The sequence below is a fragment of the Tachysurus fulvidraco genome, chromosome 16 (genome assembly GCF_022655615.1).
Source record: "Tachysurus fulvidraco isolate hzauxx_2018 chromosome 16, HZAU_PFXX_2.0, whole genome shotgun sequence".
Classification (NCBI taxonomy): Eukaryota; Metazoa; Chordata; class Actinopteri; order Siluriformes; family Bagridae; genus Tachysurus; species Tachysurus fulvidraco.
The window spans coordinates 13187857-13212094 of record NC_062533.1 but is presented as its reverse complement, the minus strand read 5'-3'; the positions used below and the strand labels follow the sequence as shown (position 1 = coordinate 13212094).

Below are 24238 nucleotides of genomic sequence, written 5' to 3'. Positions count from 1 at the left end.
TTCCGGGTTTTGATGTCTGTTGTCAGTCAGACAAAAGGCGAGACAGTCCGCCTCTCTGATTGAACCCGAGTGAGCAGGGCCGGGGCAGGGCTGCAGAAAAATAATTACAGGACATTCAAATGTGAAAAATAAACTGGATTTGCTTGTCGTCAGCACTCGGTGAAGTCATTAATGGTCTGCTCTGCTGGGACGTTTGCAATATTCACACGTAGCCTAAAGGTAAAGCTTTGCATTCTGTATTTAAGGATTTAGCTTTGCTATTAGCATCTATCTTTAGCCACTTTATGTCTTTTATATCCCATAATATCTACAACAGACAGTCAGTCTCGTTAATACTCCGAAAATCATTGCAAAAAATAAATAAAAGTCCCGAATGCATGAAACGATTAAAAAGTGCAGATAAAAACGAATATGTTTAACAAGCTAGCTAAGTTCTAACTGTTAGCATCCGAGCTAGCAGGAAAAAAAACGGCCATAACGTCTGATTTAACTTTAGCAAGCTAAGTGAGCTCGTTATAACGCAGACGTTTGTGTGTAACTTCGTCTCGATCCGTCTGTGATACTTTTAAGCAAACACCACACACGTTAGAACAAGTTTATAACACTGTAAATTGTACATGGGTTTAAGATCCGTGTTGTTGTTGTTGTTTTTTTTGTTATTGTTGATCATGTGCTTTGTTTTTGTTTTGGTTTTGTTTTGTTTAAATCTTGTGTAGCGTTATTGCTGATCTAAGCAGGGTCGACATGATCAGATCAGTCCTGGGATTTTTGCTGAAGGTGTTAAAATAAATTCACAGCAGAATTTAAAGAATGTAGATCTATAGATAGATTGTATTTGCAAAAGGATACATAATGAAACGAAATATTCCAGGCTTTAGTGCAGATGGGACTGGATGATGAGTGCATGGACTGATGGCTTGATCTTTTATTTATTTCATCTAGGTTCTCAGAGTGCAGTTATTTTTGGCTTAGAATGGGCAGTTTGCTGCAATCGAGCTTTTCCAGGCCAAGCCCAGAATGCCTTAGGCCTTATATTTATATTGCTGGAATAATGGGGGAAAAAAGTGCATTTAGTTGTGCTGCATATTCCCAGTTCATTGGCATAGGGGTGTCCTGTATTGGGGTTCATATTTAAGAGCATCACGCGACCTTGTTTGTTTATTTATTTATTTATTTGCATGGTCTAAAACACAGATTGTTTAATGATCAATGCTGGGACAGCTTTTGGTCCAGTCGCGAAATATTTTTTTTTCTTTCCCCCAAGACTAGGTCTCAAAACAGGTGGGTTCGGCATTTTTTTTAATGATTTTTAAGGAATCTTAATTGGCCCATTATGTGTTTAAAATGATTGATAGATCAGAATTCCATTGCAATTGTTCTCAGATCTAATAGACCTTTATTCTAAGCTTAAGCCACTTTTTTTTAAACGTGTGTGTATATATATTCCACGTTATTATTTTACAAATAAGGAATAAAAAAATTGAAATATTGCATCTGCGTTGCACGTGTATCGTGCTACAGATTATCTCTTCGTAATTTGATGAGCGTATGAATCGATCCAATCAGTCTAGAATAGTTACTGTTAAATCGATTCAGTCGTTCGCCTTTCGCACAAATTTCTTATTGCAGTTGTGTTTATTTATACGACTGAAAATAACTTCACATTATGTGATCGCTGTGTTAGAAAAAAAAAGTGTCTTTCAGACGAGCAGAGTGTTAGAGCTTCGTGTTGTTGCTTCTATCAGGGTGGAAATAATTTCTGTGAATGCCATGATTCATGTAAATGCACAAAAATGTTTGTCTGGGGTGTCTAAGATCATTCACGATCACTCCCACTCAACATAACACGTATCGAGATCGATTTTGAAGTGTTTATTTGCATATTGCATCCTTCGGCACTTTCTTCCTCTCGACATCTGGACTATGATGTTGCTTTGCATTTTAATTGGTGAATACTGCATAACCAGTCAACATCTCCAAACAGGATGAGGTTTATGGGTAAAACTGAGACCCTGTGGTCTCACAAGCAGATGTCCACAGAGTAAATGCTTACTTTATAACGTGGGGACTTGTGGTCATTTTATATAAAAGACGCTTGGGACTGTATTAGCGGTGCATTTGCAGCGATTGTGCCTTCAGTGTTGTCTGGTAATGATAATCTACACCCAGTCAAACTAAACTCCCTTTACTTGTCACTGTTATTGGATCCCTAAATGAAAAATGAATATAGTCTGTTTTTTAACTTGTGCAAAAAAGATCCATAATGTCTACCTAAATCAGTGTTGGGTACATTTCAGTTTCATTCCACTTGTAAAAACACACATCAGAGGCACGGAGTGAAGCAATGTGGGTGAAGCAATAGTACAGTTTTGTACCTGAGTATTTAAAAATCAACACCTTTTTATTTTGAGCTGTGACCTGAATTCCTTTCGCAATCAACCCCTTTTTTTTATTTTTTGGATGTAAATTAAATTCCCGGCTGCAGTGTGCTGAAGGATTATAATGCCATAAACGTTCCTGCACAAATCATTTATCATCATAATGGCGATGCAGAGAAATGGTGCTTCTTTTTTAATTTTTTTTCTCTCTCTCTCTCTCCCCCCTCTTCTTGAAATGAGAGATGAAGCCGTGGATGTGTGCAAACCCGCCACACTATATAAAAACTTTATGCATATTCTGAAACACATGCAGCATTCAGATTTCATCAACATCTGGCTTTGACTTTCATGTTGGATGTTGGAAGACTAAGGGGAGGATTATTATTATTATGTTATTTATGTTTGTCATTTTTTTTTTGGTGCAGAGCCATGCAGCTGTGGACCAGTCAGTCTTACGCAGTCCCTTCTCTCGCTGCTAACCAGCACCTGCAGCGTCACTGCTGCAGATTAGTCTTCCCTGTGCTTTATGGCCCTGAGAAAAAGTGGTGCAGCCTGTGGGGTGATTCTGCTGTTCATTTTCAATTCTTCACTATGCCAACCTGCCAATTGGCACGATGATAAAAAGCACAAGGATTGTATTTGTGCTGCAGATTACAGCAGTGTGTCAGAAGCGATGCTTTATGGCAGTGTTTCTCGCGCCCCTGCTCCGTAAACGTCTCTTTAGCACTTAGTCATCCTCTCATGCCCTTGTCCCGTGATGTGGCCTATTTTCAGAAAAGTGAGCTGTTTAGTTGGTTTTTCGTTCATTTCCTTTATATGTGTTTAATAATTGGTAAATAAAACAATTTTTTTTCATGCCTTCCTGTAAGATTTCCAAATGGGAAAAAAAGCAGATTTTATACAGATTACTAATGTGTATGCCTTCTTACTGTTATTAAATAAAATAATATAAAGTCTTATCTTTTAGAGTCCTAGTGCTTTGATGTCACGGTACGCTTGTTTTATCTTTTTTTTTTTTTTTATCCCCATATTTTTTTCTGGTATGCCTTTAATAAAGTAGGTTAACGCTTAACTCGTGTACGTAGGCAGGCGGAAAATGGAACAGAGACTCGTCAAAAAGCACATACGTATGTTTGGCATATTGCTTTTTGTGATGCGTTATTGTTTCTATAGTAACTACATACACAGGGATTTGTACAGCAAGGTTCACATAAATTGAAGAAGAAAAAAAAAACAATGCGTATAATTTGTTCATATAAGGGAGTCTTTGGTGAGGAGATTTTTGGTGGAGTCTCGAGTGTCTGTCAGAGGTAAAGCTGTAGGTTTTAAGCTTTCAGACCGGTGGGCTTTCTATTTCCTAAGTAACGTGACAAGCTGCTTTAAAAATTTAGGGTTAGGGAAAGAAAGTGTAGAGTGTTTTTTCACTAAAACTCTACATTAGTATGTTGCTGTATACAAATAAAAGTGCCCTGTGGTGTAATTTTTTATATATATAATAAAACACTTGCTGTATTTAGAAAATAATCAATTTTGTGTCCTGCCACATAACAGCCAGCATTTCCTATTACAGCTCATCCCAATCCTGTGCAAAAGTATCGTCCCAAACCATAGACATCGACCATGTTTTAGCTAATCCACTACACATCCTGGTATATGTTCTGTAGAGCAGGTTAACTCTTAACTCGTGTCCACAGGCTGTCGTGTCGAAGAGAAACAGCCCAAACACATCAGAGCTCTCCATGTGGCACATCATTCCTTTCTCACTGGTACACTATTAAACTGCTTTGATCATCTATTAACATGAACACGATTATAATGTAACCAGAGGACACATCATGCTTGATCATAATCCAGGTATAAATTAACCGACTAGCTGTTAGCTGACTAGCTGCACTTGACCTCTAATCATGACCCAATCAGAAAAAAGTACATGTTTGCAATAGATGAGCCAAACATGTTTCTTTATCCTTTTTCTTTTATTATTAAGTGTTTCTTTATCCAGCTCTGTCGAATTCCTTTTTCTGATTGGTCAGAATTTTCTATAAAAGCAGCTCAACACTATTACAATCCTAACGCAAATGAAGATTCACCCGAATCACCAGAGTTTGTCCAGTCTGTTCAGTTCTGCTGAGCTTTTTACCTGCTGCAGCCCAGGATTCCCGTTCATGGCTGACGGCAGCGTAACCCGACGTGGCCGCCTGATGTTGTATCTCTCGCTCTGTTTACCTTTGTTCTAATCTCAGACGTGTATATTACCGAAGCTCTTGGCTTGTATCTGCAGGATTTGATAACAGTTGATTGGTTGACATGATAACTGCATAGGGTGTACATAAAGAGAGAAATCAGAAGGAAATTGTACGCTATACAGTATACCGTCTTACTCTCTCCAGGGGAACGCAAACTCAGCACGCATGTAGCCTCCGTTATCGGCCCTGGGATCAGTTTTATCGAGGGAAAAAAACTCAAACTCTGTCTACGGAAACTGTCAGATTGCAACAGACTGTAGCCTCCATCCCTGTTATAATGTATGGCATTGATTTTTTCTTTTTTCCTTTTTCTTATTGATAAAATACAAATGATTTTTTTTTTAATAACGTGCCTTCATATACAGTATATTGCAACTCTAATATTTATATATTTAAAGGTTATATTCAAACCATAAAAATAAAGTACGGAGTAAAACACCATATAGTTTTAAAGTTCGGTCGAATTCCGTATCATAACACTTCATTAATATACTGGCAGAATGACGCTGACGATGAACATATTCAACTTAAGCGTTATTCCAAAAGTTTGGCTGTGTGTGATATGTTATCTTCTGTTATTGCCAAGACCGTGTGTGTGTCTTAAACACAGGGAAGAATATTTAACAAACACTCGAGGTCTACGTTAATCATATAGACACAGCTTCCTAAAAAAGCTTCACACCTGCTTCAACCTGTTTTTGTATGTGAAACAAATCAATAGCGAACACGCCAGAGATAATGTTAGCTGCTGGACAAAGTACGTTTGCAGTTACACCTGAATAAAGGCTGCGAAATCTCAGGCAGTGAAGAAGGAGCATCAGCAACTTCTTTAGCTGATGTCAGAGTTGTATAGTGTGATGACAGGCTTTCACTGTGCCCAGAGGTTTAACTTTTCTGACAGCTTGCAAAGTCTTAATCGCGACTACAGCGAGTTGTATCCCGAGTGGCAACACTGGCAACAGAAGCCTGCGTCAATCCCGTCTCTAGTGTGAGCCACAGAGAAAGGCTTCTGTCTGAAGAATCCTATGCAAACAGCCTTGTGTAGATGACTTCAGGGCGAGATGGCCACCAAGACGATGGAGTAAACCGTATCGTTCACTTCAGTTTCTTAGCCGAAAGCCCGAAACAAAACCAGTTCTGTATCTCAACACTGTACTTACACCCCAAGAAATATACACCAAAAATAAAATTAAGCTGTGTACATTAGACATACTGGGTGTCTATACAGAGTAAATCTCAAGTACAACACAACAAAGTCACGTTCGAGTGCTTGTTGCTTTGATGGAGATTCACGGAGTAATGATTATGAGATTAAGGGGCTTTTTACACCTGGTCACTTCATGCGAGATTGTGTGACACTGTTGTGTATAACGTTTTGTTGTGTGTTGCATTATATACCTTGTGGGTGTTTGACATTCATGCAATCAAACACATGATGCTCGCTTTGGTCCAAATAATGCAGATGGTTTTAACAATAAATGTCAAGGCTGATATATCACACGATATAACACACAGCTCAATATGTTCATATCACGCGGCTGGAAATGTGACGAATCTCTTAAGTGTCACAAAGTAATAAATGTTGCATGCTGTTTCCTCTTTGTGTGTTATTACTTTGGAGCAAACGATCAAAACCGGCTCAGTATGTCACACGAGTAAATCACGTTACAGACCATCTGAGGAAATTACATATTAGAGCTGAAGGGTTTCCATGGCAACAGCAGAAGTGATAAGTCACAAAGAGCCATATTAATGAAGGGAGAATGTTTCCAGACGGAAGGAATTAGGTCACGTATAAAAAGGATTTTCCCTTTTATTGTCAGGACGTGCCGCAGAGTCTTGCTGCTGTGCAGAATGTCAGCCATTTTGAGGCGTAGCTTTTCATTTCATTTTTTTAATTTGCAAGACATTACATGCTTTTGCATATGGCTGGTTTTTCCTTCACCGTTTATCTTCTCAGTATAAAGAACCCATTATATAATGTTTATCTGTACCATGCCTGGTTACGTGCATGCCTGAGTACACATAAGTTGAGCTTCAGCATTCCAGCCCTAAACTTTACCCACAGTGCATTTGGACAGAGGTTTCTGCTCAGCAGTGTTGTTTTCTGCTCAGAACTTTTTTTTTTATTTCCAAATTTCAAGTTCAGGCCCGAAATGTACAGACAAGCTTCACTTCACCGCTTAACCTCTAAGCTCTAATGCCTAAACTTGAATCCTAAACTTCTCCCAGATGTAAAGAAGATAAAAATTAACCTTGTTACCTGAAGGACCAACCAGAAATGTCTCTGGACACAAACAAGCCGTGCTTCATAGAAGCACTGAGGTACAGATTTCTGTCTCTTAGAAATGTTTTTTCTTTTCCTTCTTCTTTTTCCACCAGGATGTCCCAGTACACAGACGAGCCGCGCTTCACCATCGAGCAGATCGATCTGCTTCAGCGGCTGCGACGGAGCGGCATGACCAAGCCCGAGATAGTCCATGCACTGGACACACTGGAGCGTCTTGACCGAGAGCATGGAGACAAGTTTGGGCGCCGTGGCTCCGCCTCCTCCTCCTGTGGCCCTGCTCCATCTGTATCTGACCCCGCCCCCTCACATGGCCCCAGTGAAAGCTCCACCTCCCACATGGCCATCGTTACTGCCACCACCTCCACGCAAACTCAGTTCCTTTCCCCGTCACCAAGCAACAGCTACGCCACCTCACCACCCGTCTCACTGGTTGCGGTGACGCAAAATGGGACGGCCAATGGGAAACTGTCTCCACCCCGTTATCCAACAGGAAACGCGGCGGCGGCCGTGGCAGTGAGGCCATACGGGTTTGACGGGACGGAGGAAGAGATGGACGTTGACGACAAGGTGGAGGATCTAATGAGGTCGGTGATCAGAGGAACTATTTCCTATCAAATTCTCCATGATTAGGTGTAACCATTGTTTATAGATGCTATGGCAAACCTATTGTTAAACCGATAACGAAAAGATTTGTCTTTCTTTCATTTCTTTTGTAACTCAGTAAATGAGATTGACGTGACTTTTTTTCCAGCTTGCTTGGCCTCTTTGCACTCAAGTGTTAAAAATGCATCTACCTATTTTTTGTTTGTTTGTTTTTAGCATTTAGTTTACTTAATTTTAGCGCAGTTCTCATCATGATGTGAATTTGCTGGTAAAAGCGGCCCAGGTGTGGAAAACGAGTTAAGGAAAAACTTATTTTTTCTCCCTTACTTTAATAGTTTCTACAGTGATAATATAATAGATTTTAAGCAACTTCCTAGCTTACTCTTTTTTTAATTTTTAAAAATTTTTTTTAATCCAATGTACAATAATAGTATAAAGTACAATATAATTACGAACCCCTGGCTAGCTAACTATCGCACCTTAGGTTAGCTACCTCTTTAACAAGCTTGCATGACTGTTGGTTTCAGTTATACTATACATTCTTTTACTTGATGTTATTTAGCCTCTTAGTGCACTTGAATAATTAATTAGTGAAGGGAAATATAACATTTAAAACTAGCTAATCTGACTAGATGTTGTAAAGACTAAAATAGAACTTTAGCGCTCGGCTATCTAGCTAGCAGTCTGAACAAATAAAAATGACTCAGCATTTAGGACCGTTGTTCAAGCAAGATATACAGCTATTATTGTTAAAATGAGTTGTTTCTAAGTCAACTTTAAAGTGTTAAAGGTGTCTCTCACCAGTGTTTGGCAGTAACGCTTTACTGTAACGCAGTTACTTTTGACAGTAACTAATACTCTAACTCTAACGCATTACTTTTTAAATAAAGTAACTCCGTTACCGTTACCATATGGTGCAGCCTACAGCCTAACCTCTTTACAGCAGCGACGCATTGTAGGATTGGTGGATGCCAACCGCTGTAAACATGAAGAAGGCGCCGCACTGTGGGCGTGTTTCTGTTTATTCAAGTATGTGCGGCAGTAACGGCAAGTCAAGCCGAGAGCAAGACGAGTTTCTCAAAGTGGAAATATGCTCATTATTTCTTTAAAAAAAGTAACTAAAAAGTTCAAAATCTGGGATTCCCGGGATTATTATATTAGTGTATAATAGTTTTAACAGGACTGGACTTGATTTTTTTTATATTGTAAAGACGTTAACTTCAGGAGAATTATCAGTAGGTGAGAAGAGAAACACCTTCAGCATAATATAACACAAGTTCTGGCTTGGATCAGTGTGGGAATAGAAGGTTTCCCGCCAAAGTACTGGTTAAACCAGGTGTAGGGTTTCTTGCCAGCTTGTGTAATGACCCCGAATGAGACGTATGGCATAATGAAGGTTTTTATAGTCTACAAAACACTTATTTTTGTCTGCACAACAGGACAATACAAACAAGTAAAAGAAAACCATCTGACTCAAAATAAACTTCAATGCTAAGATGACAGACTGACTGTTAACTTTATCTTGTTTCTGTTAAAGAGTAAACAAATAGCACTTCAACACAGTGAGAGAAACAAATTACTCGCACAGATTGTGTATTAGCACAGCTGTATTTGTGCGGTCTCATACAAAAAACGTTTGCTGGAAGCAGTTCAGCTGAAAAATACATTTTCTGAACCGTTGCTGTAAAATCCTCACGCTGGGCGTATGTGTGCCGCTAGCGAGTGCGGTCGATCCCACAATCAGCCCGTGCTAAAGGAAAAGAAAGAAAAAAAAGAGAGAGAGCAAAGCATAAGTTGTTTGACTAGTTAAAGATAACACAAGACTCACGAGAAATAAAGCAATCCTTCCTTCTGCTGATCTTCATCTGCTGTTTCTCATCATAAAGTTTCTATATGAAACTAGTGACCGAGTGTAACGCAGAATACTTTTAGATATTTTCCATGAATTTTAGCATGTTATCAAGCATTTAATCGTTTCCATAAAATTATTATATATCAGAACGTTCCACATGCTCGATAATCCCACTTTTTCAGCACAATGTAAATCGGTCTACTTAAATTTTGTGAGAGAAAGAAACCCAAGTTAAACTACGTTATATCGTGTTATTGAGGTTTTATATTCTAAATTAAAAACCTGCCCCCTTTAATTCATTCATTCATTCATTACTTTTTTGTTACCATTTTTTATGTATTTATTTATTTTCACTGACAAATTTAATGTAGTGTATTGAAATCCACTTGACAAATGTCATAACCTGTAACAGAACTGTGATTTATTATTATTATTATTATTATTATTATTATTATTATTATCATCATCATCAATTACTTGATTTTTTTTTATTTCAGCCTCTATATGTGAGGACTTTTTTAATTAATTGATTTATTTATAAATCACATTTTTATAAGCTGGGGACAAACAAAAGAAAACAGCACAGTTCATAACATTTATGCAAACAGTATTCAGCCTCAGGCACCATGTTAGAAAAGGATGACTGCTTTGACTAAGGAATCTATATATTGCTTGATGATTAACTAGTTCGACATTATTCCAGTATGTAAGCTGTCATCTTTTTGGCTTAGTTGGTTATGTTTTCTGGACAACCAAACCATGGGACTGGATAACAAACTGGAGCTTTAACGTGTTCAGTGGCTGGATAATTGAATTAAGGTTAGCTAATGGAGTTATGATTTGTCCATCTCTGACCAACATGCTCGCATTCACACGAACAGACAGATACAATATAAACCTAGGAAGTGTAATTAAAGCAGTAGCGACATTTCATTATCGAGGAGCATCTTTCTGTGGTGGACGCTGTGATTATTATTGTGGCCAAGTGGTCATGGGCACAAAGCTGCTTAAAATATTGCCACATAAAGGTGTATGTGTTTGTTTAGGAGGGACAGCAGTTTGGTGAAAGAGGAGATCAAGGCTTTTCTGGCTAACCGGCGCATCTCTCAGGCAGTGGTGGCTCAGGTCACAGGTCAGTCAGCGTCTTCATTAACTCCTTTTATTTTTAATACCGATACTGATCATATGCTGTTTATCCACAAACACTTTTAATGCTGTTTTGCACAAAAAAGTCATGCTGTTATTGGAAGTGTGTGCATGTTTACAACCCTCTTACTGTTTACTAATCTCTGTTCGAACAGTGCCAATACAGTCTGTATTCTGGACAGTGCTATAATTTATGTCTGTATTGAAGCGTATTCTATTGTTTTCACTGTCCGTCTTGCGCTGTTCGAACCAGGTTGCATGCTATGCACTTTTCTCGTTAGACCTTTCTCTGTGGTGTTGTTCTTTTGTTTAATGTAGTTGTCCCATGTGTTGTCTTATGCACCGCCTCTGTTGTCCTGTGTAGCACAATAATCCTGGATTTCACTATTTACTGTGCCAGTATTATATGGCTGAAATGACAACAAAAAGCTTCTTGACCTGACATTTATCCTTTTCATCATCTCCTTATTTCTAACCTACTGGTTCTTCAATTGAGGAAACTCATTTCTAGCTCTTTAAGTTAAATAATTGTAATCAACCTGTATCTGAATTGTGTAGTATTATATAATTTGTAAAAATAAATAAATAAATAAATAAAAATTCTTTCTCTCTCCCCATCAGGAATCAGTCAGAGTCGGATCTCTCACTGGCTCCTGCAGCAGGGATCCGATCTGAGTGAGCAGAAGAAGAGAGCCTTCTATCGCTGGTACCAGCTGGAAAAGACTACTCCAGGTTGGATGTGCTCGATTTAAGCCACCATTAATTCTATAGGACTATATTTTGTAGTGCTGATATCAGGCATCATGCAGAAATCAGAATTTGCCATCTGCTTACTCAGTTACCCTTGCAACAGAAGTGTCTTTCCTGTTTACTCGCTTTCTTTGCACCCAAAGGTGAAAAAAAGACACCTAGATAGTTTTTCTCGCTTAATTTTATCGGAGTGATTCATGATCTCTATTTGGTAATATAAACACATAGGTCAGGTGTATTTTTGAGCAACGAGCAAATAATTAGTGGATAATTACAAAATTAAAACGTGTTTATTAAATCATTTAATATTTACTCTTGGGCACAAGACAGTTTCTGACAGTTTGTTTAAAAAACGCTGTTCATTCATGATGTGATGAATGTCAGGATGGTGAAGTTCATTATAAACCATTTTAATAAAGCAGACACGATACACACCCCACACATCTCAGTGTCATGCTCTGCTGTTTTACCTTCTATCTATCTGACAAAGCTACTCTGGAATTCGCACCCAAGTCCAATCTTACAATATTTTCCCCCAAGTCTTTAGAGTAAAAACGCAAAATGCATCCAGCGAGCAACAGAGACCAGTCACTACTACAGCAAAATATAGTAAAAGAACTTTTAAAAAGAAAGAAGTTCCTGTTAATTATGTCCACCAGATAGAGCTGATTTAAAATGGGGGAAACAATCATTTTATTAAGTATATTTTTTTGACTTCACATATTAATTTTAACAACATCTATGATCTGTGGGTTGTTTTTTCAGGTGCTACTTTGAACATGCGTCCCGCCCCATTGGCCCTGGATGAAATTGAGTGGCGTCAGACTCCGCCCCCAATAAGTTCAGCCACGGGCAGCTTCCGCCTGCGCAGAGGCAGCCGCTTTACCTGGAGGAAAGAGTGTCTTGCTGTGATGGAAAGGTAAGAGTGATAACAGGACTGCAGTCACACATGACACGGACACAGAGTGTAGGATAACATTTCAGTTTGTTTATCATTTGGAATGCGTCGTATCTGTTACTTCTGTTATTTCTGCCTTGCCAGTTGTGGGTAATTGTCACCTGTATTTTGTTATTTTCTGTTCATTTTTTTTGTATTGTTTTGTTTACTTACTTATTTAATCTTGCATAGAGCACTTTGATGGAAGTTTAATGGTTAATGTTGAAGTAAGTATTAATAGATAAGGAGGCAGTAAGTTTGAAGCTGTACTGAATTTAGACGACTTAGTGAGTTCTCTGGAAATCTTCATGACCTACTATTACATAAGCTATTCGAACAGTACAGAATACCTCGCAATCCGAAACCACAGAAACACACAAGTTTCAAAACAGTTTTCAGTTATAAATACTATAGTGCAAGTGTTTATAGGATCTAGTGGGTATTTGTACAGTGACTTTTTTTTGCCTCTGTACACCACAACAATGGATTTGAAATGTAGCAATCCAGATGTGAGTGAAGTAAAGAGGCTTTAATTGAAGAATAAATATTACATAAATTGCTTGTTTCACCCGTTTCCTTCTTATTTCACAGCTGAATTAAAGAGCATTTGACAGCTGTTCATGGGAACAATGTGTTTCAATGCATGCTAAGGAGCATCAGCCATCATTAAGCTGGAAAAAAAAATAAAGCAAACTCTCAGAGATGGCAGAGATGTTTTGAGTGGCCAAATCAACAATTTGGTAGATTCCTAAAAAGAAAGAATGACGAGCTCAGTAAAAAAAACAGAAAGTACCTGAAAGATAAATGAATGACCACAGAAGTCTCGCCACCACCGGTAACACTCAAGAACAGAAATGGGCATATTAGACTTTTATCTAAAATAAAAATGCACAAGATTCTTTAGAGATATGAGACCAAGATTAACTTGAACCAGAATGATGGGAAGAGATGAGTATGGAGAAGAAAAGGAAGAGCTCTTGATCCAAAGGATATCGTATCATCTGTCAAACATGTTGCAGGCAGTAATCTAGCATGGGCATGTTTGGCTGCCGGTGGAACTGGGTCACTGGTGGTTATTGATAACGTCTGCTGTAGTGTATAGAGCTATGCGTTCTGCTCAGATTCATTCAAATGCCTCAAAACTGAAAATACCACTACACAAAAAATGTAGTGTAAAACAAAAACGTATCCCAAAAGCTTCATAAGGAAAAGAAATTGAATGTTTTTTTTCTGGCCAAGACAGTCACCTGACCTCAACTCAACTGAGCATGCTTTTCACTTCCTGAAGACAAAACCGAAGGAAAAAAGATCCACGAGTATGGAATAAAAACACTGTCAATAATAATCGTACGTAATTCAAAGCATTTGTGTGTAAATTTTAATTTTGCGGAGTTGGATCCAAAAAGCTACGGCCACGACAGTTTACAGATACGAGATTTTGTGTGTTTGTTCAAATACAACTCCAAAGTGTACGACTATGACAGTTTACACACACAACGCTTGTTTTCACAACACCTCTTTTTCACACAAAAACGGTCTGCGAAACAACTGTCAAAAATACGTCATCACGTTCACAGGCATTACTATCCGAGGGAAGATTAATCAATTCCACGAAGTATGCATGTGCCCCGCCCTCTTTTAAACCATGGGCGCCGAAATGGCGGATAAGCAGCCAAGCGCTCACTCATCGTCTCAGGTAAGTTGGTTTTTCCTTCCAAATTCGGACATGTTTAAGGGTTAGTTATCACTAATAACAGAGAGGAGTAATATTACAGATATAGGTTAACTATAGTAAGTAAGATTAGTTCTCAGAGTAAGGTTACATTAGGTGCTTAAAGAATACAGCTGTTTAGGAGGTCATCACTGCAGTCTGTAGCGTGATGAGATAGGCCTACATAAAAGACACACACACACACACACACACACACACCTAACACCTCACACCTCACACCTCACACCTAGCCATTTCCTGCTGCACTGACTGCCCATTTGACTTGGACCTTCCTTCTTGTGCTGACTGTCCACTGATATTGCCATTTTCTGTTGTCCAACACTTAAGGTGTCGGTCAACATCGACACCAGATTCTGGTCTGAGTGCAAGATGTCACCTAATGGAACCTGATGAACAATAAAATATGACTTTAGCACTTAAGCAGTGAACACTTACATTGCATGACCTGTGTATTCCAGTGCATGTACACAGCTGTTAGTAAGTTAACACTTAAAATTGCTAATTCTTTTATGTAGGCCTATCTCATCACGTTACAGACTGCAGTGATGACCTCCTAAACAGCTGTATTCTTTAAGCACCTAATGTAACCTTACTCTGAGAGCTAATCTTACTTACTATAGTTAACCTATATCTGTAATATTACTCCTCTCTGTTATTAGTGATAACTAACCCTTAAACATGTCCGAATTTGGAAGGAAAAACCAACTTACCTGATACGATGAGCAGTGTTGTAATGTAACGGAGTAAAAATACTTTGTTACTGTACTTAAGTAGAAATGTCACGTATCTGTACTTAAGTTCGCTATTTAAATTTGTCAACTTTCACTTTTACTCCACTACATTTCCTAGATAAAATGTATACTTTTACTCTGTTATATTTTCACTAGGCATCTTCGTTACTACAAAATAAAATCAGAAGAAATGTGTGAGACTGCAATAAGGGAGGTTTGGTGAATCACTGCTCCTAGATTGCATTACGCTCCGCACGCTGTACGGAGAAGCACAGGTACGCGCAGCGTGCACGCGCAGTCAGAGCTGGAGGCGTTAATGTATAACGTTAATCGGAAAGCTGCAAATACAGCAACCAAAAGCAGTGAAATTTCACTATTCTTATTACCAGAGTCGTAGCACAAACAAAATATTAATGCAAACAATCCACACAATACTAAATAAAAATAACATTTATTGATTTGGTCTTTGTCTTGTGAATATTTATTTATTAATGACTGCATTCATTGGACACACTGTTTGTAGAGAATGCACACATACATGAACTGATTTGATTCAAGACTGGCATCATTACATCATGCATAAAATTTTGGTGTCCACTTTTGCCATTTAATAATACCATAACTTGGCTTACTATGTAGTCATATAATATATAATATAAAACTCTTCTTGTTTTAAATTCTCACTGAGGGCTAAAACCCCTAAAGATGAAATCCTAAAACTGTCCCCGATCTTATGCCTACTGAAAATCACGGAAATTTTACTTTTTACTTTTACTTCAAATACTTAAGTACATTAAATATCAGAAAATGACTTTTGATACTTAAGTACAGTAAATATCAGATACTTTATGACTTTTACTTGAGTAATATTCTAAAAGGTGACTTTCACTTCTACCAAAGTCTTTTTCTAGTATGATACTTTCACTTTTACTCAAGTATTGCTTTCTAATACTTTATACAACACTGACGATGAGTGAGCGCTTGGCTGCTGATCCGCTATTTCGGCGCCAGTGGTTTAAAAGAGGGCGGGGCGCATGCACACTTCGTAGAATCGATTCATCTTCCCTTGGATAGTAATGCCTGTGAACGTGATGACGTATTTTTGACAGTTGTTTCGCAGACCGTTTTCGTGTATGAAAAAGAGGTGTTGTGAAAACAAGCGTTGTGTGTGTAAACTGTCATAGTCGTACACTTTGGAGTTGTATTTGAACAAACACACAAAATCTCGTATCTGTAAACTGTCGTGGCCGTAGATTTTGGGATCCAACTCCGCAAAATGAAAATTTACACACAAATGCTTTGAATTACATACGATTATTATTGACAGTGTTTTTATTCCATACACGAGCAAAGCAGTAAAGGCCTGATTGAAGCACCACAAAGAAGGAAACAGCATTTGCTGATGTCCGTGGGTTCCAGACAATAGGAAGTCATTAACTGTAAATGATTTGCATCCATGTATTGAGAATAATCGTTATATTTATAATTGCTAGGCAATTACTTTTGAGCCTGACATAGTGCAAGGATTAAAACAAAATTCCTACTCTATGCTTCATTTCAAATCCGTTGTGGTGGTGTAGAGAGGCAAAATTACAGAAATTGTCACTGCGCAAATACTTACAGACGCGAGTGTGTATGGTGTTATTATCCATCTCGAAAAACCTAACAGTTTGACACGTACAAGTTAAACACTATTCTGTACAACATTTTACTTTTCTGAAATGAGACCGAAAACATTCACTGGGTTTTAAAGTTTTTATACAGTGAATATTTATTCTTTAATAAAAGCAGCATTTCCCCATTCACAGCTACTTCAATGACAACCAGTATCCCGACGAAGCCAAAAGAGAGGAGATTGCCAACGCCTGCAACGCTGTTATACAAAAGCCAGGTAGACAAAGTACTGTGTCACTATGGATAGAAATATTTCTCTTTTTTTTTTTTTTTTTTTTTTCTCCTCCTACATAAAACAAATGTCTTTTCAAACATCGGGGTCATTTACGATATCTAACGATAGCACTCGTAGGCAATAGAAATTGTGTCGGAATGTCAATGTATTAGAAATCACAAGCCTGAGGTTTGCCTGATGTTTTGGTCTTTAGGGAAAAAGCTGTCTGATTTCGAGCGAGTGACATCCTTGAAGGTCTACAACTGGTTTGCTAACCGTCGCAAAGAGATCAAGAGGAGGGCCAACATTGGTAAAGTGTTACCTTTGTTTCTTTTTAGTACAATCACTGATTTGGTTCACACACGGACATTTCATGCATTTTGAGGATTAAATCTGGACTAGGAAACAGGATTGCAACAGTTCACACTTCATTGAAGGCATTTCCTCACATGTGCCACAACGCATAGTGAAACTTTAGACCAGAATGCAGAGGTACAGCAGTGGTGGGCTTCACTGTGTTTTCTCTCTCTCTCTGTCCTGATGGCTTCCATAAAGTGACCTGTGGAATCACAGGAAGAACAATCTTTGCATAGAGCACCTGGAATTAAGGAACAACATAATTTGGTTGTCAGAGTTGCGAGCTAATTTGTATATTACCCACAATCCAGCAGAAGGATGTGAGTCTGACAAACCGAAGACACATTTGATTAGAAATGGGTGTGAATCAAGATGAATGAAGCAACCGGGTCGAACCAGATCTATGATGTGGTCTCTCAGCTCTGTCTATGTACTGTAATATTCATTTGAGCTAATTTCTTACTTCATTTATTTATTTACACTATAAGAAGGACAATAAGAGCAGATGAACAGAGATGATCAAATGTATGGCTTTGATACTATTAAATATGTCTAACATTTGCTGCTCAATCAGAAATGGCATCGTGGGGCAAAATAACCACACATTTATACAGAACAGGGCCATAAAATCTCATAAAGATTCGAAGAATCATCTCCGAAAGCTCAAGGAGCACTTAAAATCTGGCCTATTATAAGCCTTCACGTTGTCTCTATGTTAAGATATTTAAGGCTATATCATGCAGGGATTACAGTATGCTCGTGACCGATCGTATTAGAGATGTTCTAACATCTGTATGTTATAAACGTAGTTCATGTAAATGTAAACATCTCCGAAACAGCGCAGTAACATCATAGCTCCAAATTATATCATTTTGGCTCAGTTTCTCTGGAAATGTTAGTGTATTTCTAAATGACATAGCAGCAGAACGTATGGCATTTCTACACTGTGATGGAGACGTTATTGTTAAAATAATGACGAGTCACAAAATAAAGTAATCCCTACATGATCTAATCTATATCATCTTATTGACTCACCTATCATTTATTAAATATTGTATACAACACATTTTTTCTCCTTTCCTATTCTTTCTCTTTTAAAAAGATTTGTATATATAAAATGGAAGTCAAGAAGAGTGTGTTATAAACGCAGGAGGTCAGATGTAACACAGTAAAAATGCATGTTTGGTCTCGTGTGCCAGTCGCTTAGTGGGTTTTTAAGTAGCTTCAGATGTGTCATGGCAGGGTCTTTTTTCCAAGAAGCCACAATCCTGGAGAGTCATGGAATCGACGTGCAGAGCCCCGGTGGCCACTCCAACAGTGACGACATCGACGGCAACGACTACACAGAGCAGGTGAGGAAGACGCTGTGTTGTATATTGTGGTGTCTATTTTAAGTATACGATTTGCATAGATAAGGACGTCTGGTGTTTAAACAGCAGCATTGCGTTAGATGAATAATTAATAGATTGCAGATATCCATGGACTTTTCTGAATCACAATGCCTCCTGTTACGCTGACACATTTCACTCCTTTTAGACACGTGTTCAAGATGTTCTTAATGTACTGTTATACAAGGTAATACTGTTTTTTTCATTACTAATGAACAAAATGGTTCTCTTTTTCTATCTCTCTCTCCATATCTGCATCACAGGGTTGTGATCTGCCCTACTTTGAGAAGAGACAGTTGGCCCGGCCGTTTGGCTTCTACAGGCTTGAGCCAACATCGCCAACCCAGGTAAGGAATGATTGATGCACTACAGCCATCTATCCGTTTCAGAAACTTTCACATGCTCCATGGCTTTTTCAGGACGACAGCACTAACCATGCAGACCATCAGGATCCCATCTCCCTCGCCGTGGAGATGGCAGCTGTCAATCACAGCATCTTGGCCCTGTCTCGCCCAGGAGGCGTGGCCAGCGATATCAAAACAGAGGCGTTGGATGACGACTGAGGAGTGCGTGCTGGATGGCGTGTGTGTGTGTGTGTGTGTGTGTGTGTGTGTGTGTCTGTGTGGGTGGAGAAATGGAAGTGTGCTGTTTTGTTTTTAGAGCAGAGGTTCTGCTGCCCATGCTGCTCAGACGTGGGTCACTCTCTTCCTCTGCATCCTCTCATTACACTGTATCTGAAAATGGCCATGTAGTCCAGGTTCTCTTCCTCAGCCTGGGACTGTGTTAAAACAAATCAAAACAAAAATACGAAGGTCCTCATGTTTTCTGGAATCTTCCACAGTGTGGGGCCACCACCTCCGGTCCTTCCTTTAACCTGACCCCAACCTTTACCTCATACCACTCCAGGAGTGTGTTGTGCTTTTTGCGTTTTGTCCCTCATGGGTGCTTCCTGGAAGTGGCGTCATCTTTTCCGCCGACGTGCAGGAGCTTTTTTGCGGACATTTCACGTCGGCGTGTACATGTGGGAGCGTGTGAAGCTTTTTAGGTGAAACCGAAGTGTGTGCTGCACTGCTTCATGGTTGTGTACCAGACTTCTGCATTGACTGACAACTCTGTGTATTTAGGCGCTTGAACACTTTTTATTCCCTTCTAAATTTGGCTTATTATTATAATTATTATTTTTTTATTATTTTAGAATTGATTTCAGTTCATTGTTCAAACAGCAATCGGTTTATTAATTTTTTTTTTATTTTTTATTTTTATTTTTTTTAAATAATGGGAAGATTTGAACTGAAATATAATCTTGCAAAAGTGAAACTAATAGGATGTGGTTTTATATATATGCCAAAGGATGGAAACTTAAGTCCCTTGGACTATAAAGCAATGATCAGCTAAAAGCCTCTAAACACAAAATTACTGTTTTTTCTGGACTATAAAGTGAATACGTTTTCAGTAGAGGGTTTCCCAATAGAGTGTGTTCCTAGATGAAAACTGACTGTTATTTTTCCTTACACATACAGAATTCATCACTGGTCTATTGTGTTTTATGAAATGCTGAAAAACTGAAATGGTTAATTATCTGCTTCACTTCACATGGAAACCGATGGAGTTTATCTGGTACCTCAGACTGTCACCCAAAGCTGGAGTTATCATGTGCTCCAGTATGACCTCCAGTCCAGAAAATACCGTAAAGGTGTTTCTAATTTAATTACTTAATTGATCAGCTTCACCCAAAGTGGATTGGAGTAAATCCTTTTTTTTTTTAGTATTTATTTTTACTTTTTCTGTGTTAATATCCAGAGATTTCTGAGTAATAAGCTAAATCTGTCATGGCCTAAACATGTAAGTTCTTGTGCAATGACTGCAGTAGATCTGATCTGAGAGAGAAGACTGAGTGCTCTTATCTTAACCCTAAACCTCATAATCTGGCCAGTGCATCATCATTTCTTGATGCTGTTTGATTTCGTAACGGTTTTGCAGTGTACAGAAAAGCTAATATGTTTCTGTTCTGCCTCTTCAGGACTTCTGCTGTAGGCATGTGCCGATTAATCAGATTGACGGTTGGATAAAACTCAACGTTTTAAACTATTACATAAGTAACTTTTTTTTTCTTCTTTAAGAACAGCATTATTCCAGTCCTTACTGTTGTGTCTGATTTCCTTCTTTCTGAAGGGAAATCCAATGATTCTGTTCCTGGGCCAAGATTTCTTATCCTGTTGATATATTCTATTTTATTCTCTTATCGTCTTTCCCTTAGACATCATTTTAGTCTTTCCATTACTGTAGCAGCTCAGTTGGTGTTTGTTAGGAGACCTCTTGGAGGGGTGAGGGATTTAGTCAGCATGGATCTAGGCTTTAGGAGCAGAATCAGCTCAGACATCATTGCAGTTTGTTGCAGTATTATTGTAGAGTTCACTCCAAAAAAAAAAAAAAAAAAAAGTCGACAAAATCTTTATGCCAGATCAAACTGGCATATTCATTATAAATAATATTTTAAAAAAAAATCTAATTTGACACGGCTTAATGCCATTCAACTAGTATGCAAATGACTAAGAATGATATTTCATGTAAGGATGTGCTTACTTTCAAGGGCAAGTGTGTTGATAGTTTAAAATTCCCTCATTGTCATTCCCTTCCTCAGCAAGTGGCTTTTAATATAACGTTCTCTACCCACTTTTAACACTGATCATCGCGTACCAGATGCTAACATCCTCACAGTTACTGAGCATCTCTCCGCAGGCTTCATTTTGCAAAGCCTCAGAATCAAGACAGCGGTGTGCATTAAAAATCGTATGCCGGTTTTCATCCCGTGTCCACATTTACAATTCCGATTCAGTGTTTCAGGGCAGTATTGACCTCAATACTGATGCTCCGTATCGGATCCATACATCACTTAGCAGGCTGTCTCACACAAAATCAGAATCGGCACATGCCTAGTCTGCTGTTGAATAACGCAGGCTCGGTACACTTTCCAATATGTAGCTATTTTACTCAAACAAAAAATATATATATATAGAAAATATAAACCTTGTTATATTCAGTATGATTTCCTGATTTATTTTTCATTTTTTTCTCTTTCCCAGTGTAAAAAAAAAAAAAAGCTATGTGATATTTATGAAATGCAGAATTAACTAATCAAGGGTTCCTCTATGTCGTATATCTTTTTTTTTTTTTTTTTTTAAGAGCAGTCTTTCTGTGTGTCAAATATTTTCAAGCATATTTTGAAACAGAAAACAGAGCACCCCCTATCGAAAGTATAAGCAGTTCTTGAAGCCACATGAGCTGCCAGGATCTGCCAACTGAAGCAGTGTTGCTTGAGGATGCTGTTTGAAAAATGATTCCTATTTATGCTTTTTAGCGTGTTAACTGAACAGTAAAGGCTCAGGATTCGAAAACAAGCTCAACCTACTGCTTACTAGCAGGTCACCTTTTCCACTGAGCTACGCACAGGAGTTTTTTTTTGTTACTGAAATGTTTTCCCAGAAGCAGAAAAGAAAGTCTTTGTGAAATGAGTTTTTCAGAAATCCTAGTTAGCATGTTATTCCTCCTCGCTTGCTTTATAACTTCAATAAATACCCCAATTTAAAAGTTAGCCCTGAATGATGGAAAGTAGCAAGCTAACTGCTTTAGCATGTGGTTTTTGATGATCTACCCTTTTTCTTTAAAAACTGATCGAATAAATACCTTCAATCCCTTTTCTTTTGTATTTGTATCAGCAAGATTAGAAAACGGAAGCAAAATTTATCTCTTGCTAACTAGATACCAATGACTAAATGTCACCAAATTCTTACACATTGCTAAGCTTAGTCTTAGCTTTATATTCCCTCTGTAGCTAGCAAGATCTTAACTTAACATTAACAACTGTGTGTTTTATCTCTCGCTTATCTCGTAGCAATGCTTTGAAAACTTTTAAACAGGGCAGGACTAGGCTAAGGTTAGCTAGCTAGTCTTTGATTCATTTTATCTAGTTGGACTAAAGTGTTTCATCATAACCCAGTACCTTAAATAGATACTTGGCCAACGTTGGCTAAAGCAAATAGCACTGATGAAACCAGCTTTGTTTCTTCTCTGAGAAAACAGTTTAGTAACTAAAAGCTACTGCTAACGGTGACTTTCACTTCTTATAGCTCATTGCTATTGCAGTATAACTCACATGCAAGTACTCGTGTGCTGAAAAACAGCACTTGTGATGTTGCAACTTTACACACAAACACTGTGCCAAACTGTAATATCGCAGTGACTGGGCTTTATAAGCCATATATATGGAAGACATAGTTCTCAGCTGCAACACACACTAGTATTATATTCCTATATTTAGCCAAAACCCTGAGTCTTTAAGCGCAAGCCTTCTATAATAAAAAGAATTAAAAGGGGGGTGCTTTGTATTCCAGTCTTCAGGGTTCACATTCATCTGTCCATAAACATCTCCTCTCCGTATAGTTTATATCGACAGTTCAATAACGATGTATTGTAAAGAATACACTATAATAAAACTATAAATAAACTGTTAACGGTAAATGTATTGATTTTAAGTAAGTTGGATCTCAATCATTCTGTCCCATTTAAGACTTTAGTGCCTTTTTTGGACAGTAGACTGTTCTGTAATTAAACTGTAGTATATATTAGCATTTTTTGTACAGTTTCTTTGTTTAAGATGACTTTTTTTAAAACTTGTGTTTATTTTAGTATTGTATCTACTAGAGAATAAAGGTATATTGATGAACACAATCTGTGTGTACGCTTTTCTCTTCTATTGTAAAGCCTTATACTGTTGTGTGTGTGTGTGTGTGTGTGTGTGAGAGAGAGAGAGAATTTAACCCACTAAACACACATTGAGTTTGTACAATGTGAGTTGATAATTCAGTACATGTGATGCTTCTTATAACACAGAAAGTTAATGCAACCGGAACACTAGCTGTTCATGCTAATCGAGATGCTCTTCAGCACTGAGGTAATTGTTTATCTGACACTTACAGTACAGACCAAAAGACCTTTTGCTTTGATTACTGCTTTGCACACTCTTGGCATTCTCTTGATGAGCTTAGTCACCTGAAATGGTCTTCCAACAGTCTTGAAGGAGTTCCCAGAGATGCTTAGCACTTGTTGGCCCTTTTGCCTTCACTCTGTGGTCCAGCTCACCCCAAACCATCTCGATTGGGTTCAGGTCCGGTGACTGTGGAGGCCAGGTCATCTGGCGCAGCACCCCATCACTCTCCTTCATGGTCAAATAGCCCTTACACAGCCTGGAGGTGTGTTTGGGGTCATTGTCCTGTTGAAAGGGTGGTGTGTCCAAACTTTTGGTCTGTACTTTGTTAGCAGTACTCTAGCCATAGTGATGTATTTACTTATTCTATAGTACAGAATTAGCTATGTTAAGGTCTAGATTTAATGTAATGCATTTGTAATACATAGGTCATGCACAGTAGGTGTTATTACACCATTAAAGTCACATAACTCCTGTTAATTCAATCCTGTAATAGTTAACGCAAACCGCTAAGTTATACAATCAGAAAAAAGTTAATTACGTAATACTGTAGATATTCGTTTGGTCACTCAGTTCATGGCAGTTCATCCTTTATCAAAACAATGTTGAAAAGTTTTGTCTGGTTTTAATGTCTTTCAAAACAAGGCACTGTGTTTGAAAAACGTGGTTCAAACACTCACCTGTTTTGTCTATCACATCGCTTGACAACTGAATGTTTCCAAACATTGTACATAAACTGATTAAAATAACGCTCTCTATACAAAGCCCTGTGTAAGCGGTTACTAGAGAATCAATAGTGTAATAAACTGTATTAAAAAGGACTTTATTCATAATAACATTCTCTGATGTTTATAATAATTTATAATCACAGCTTCCAGTGTCACCCAAATGAGGATTATTCGAGTCTGGTTCCTCTTCAAGGTTCCTTCCTCTTCCATTTAAGGGAGATTTTTCCA

The 24238-nt window shown here is 38.2% G+C and overlaps 2 protein-coding genes across 7 annotated transcripts in view; one reads left to right on the top strand and one right to left on the bottom strand.

Moving 5' to 3' along the window:
- The first annotated feature begins 14 nt into the window (after positions 1-14).
- Positions 15-23026, top strand: hmbox1b (homeobox containing 1 b). 6 transcript variants are annotated; one of them, XM_027166249.2, is made up of 10 exons: positions 15-219; positions 7007-7498; positions 10416-10501; positions 11137-11247; positions 12031-12184; positions 16474-16556; positions 16768-16863; positions 18171-18262; positions 18562-18645; positions 18718-23026. In XM_027166249.2, the coding sequence occupies exons 2-10, from the start codon at positions 7008-7010 to the stop codon at positions 18859-18861; spliced, it is 1341 nt and encodes a 446-aa protein (XP_027022050.1). In that variant the 5' UTR covers positions 15-219; position 7007; the 3' UTR covers positions 18862-23026. The 6 variants fall into 6 exon arrangements, with proteins under 6 accessions (XP_027022050.1, XP_027022049.1, XP_027022048.1 ...); XM_027166248.2 differs by having other exon boundaries at positions 18168-18262; XM_027166247.2 differs by having other exon boundaries at positions 16474-16565.
- kif13bb (kinesin family member 13Bb) overlaps positions 14095-24238 on the bottom strand; it is a 43173-nt gene continuing 33029 nt past the window's right edge. Inside the window, exon 44 of the transcript XR_007138127.1 lies at positions 14095-14132. The gene's annotated coding sequence lies outside the window, so the exon portion shown is untranslated. The remainder of the gene's footprint in view (positions 14133-24238) is intronic.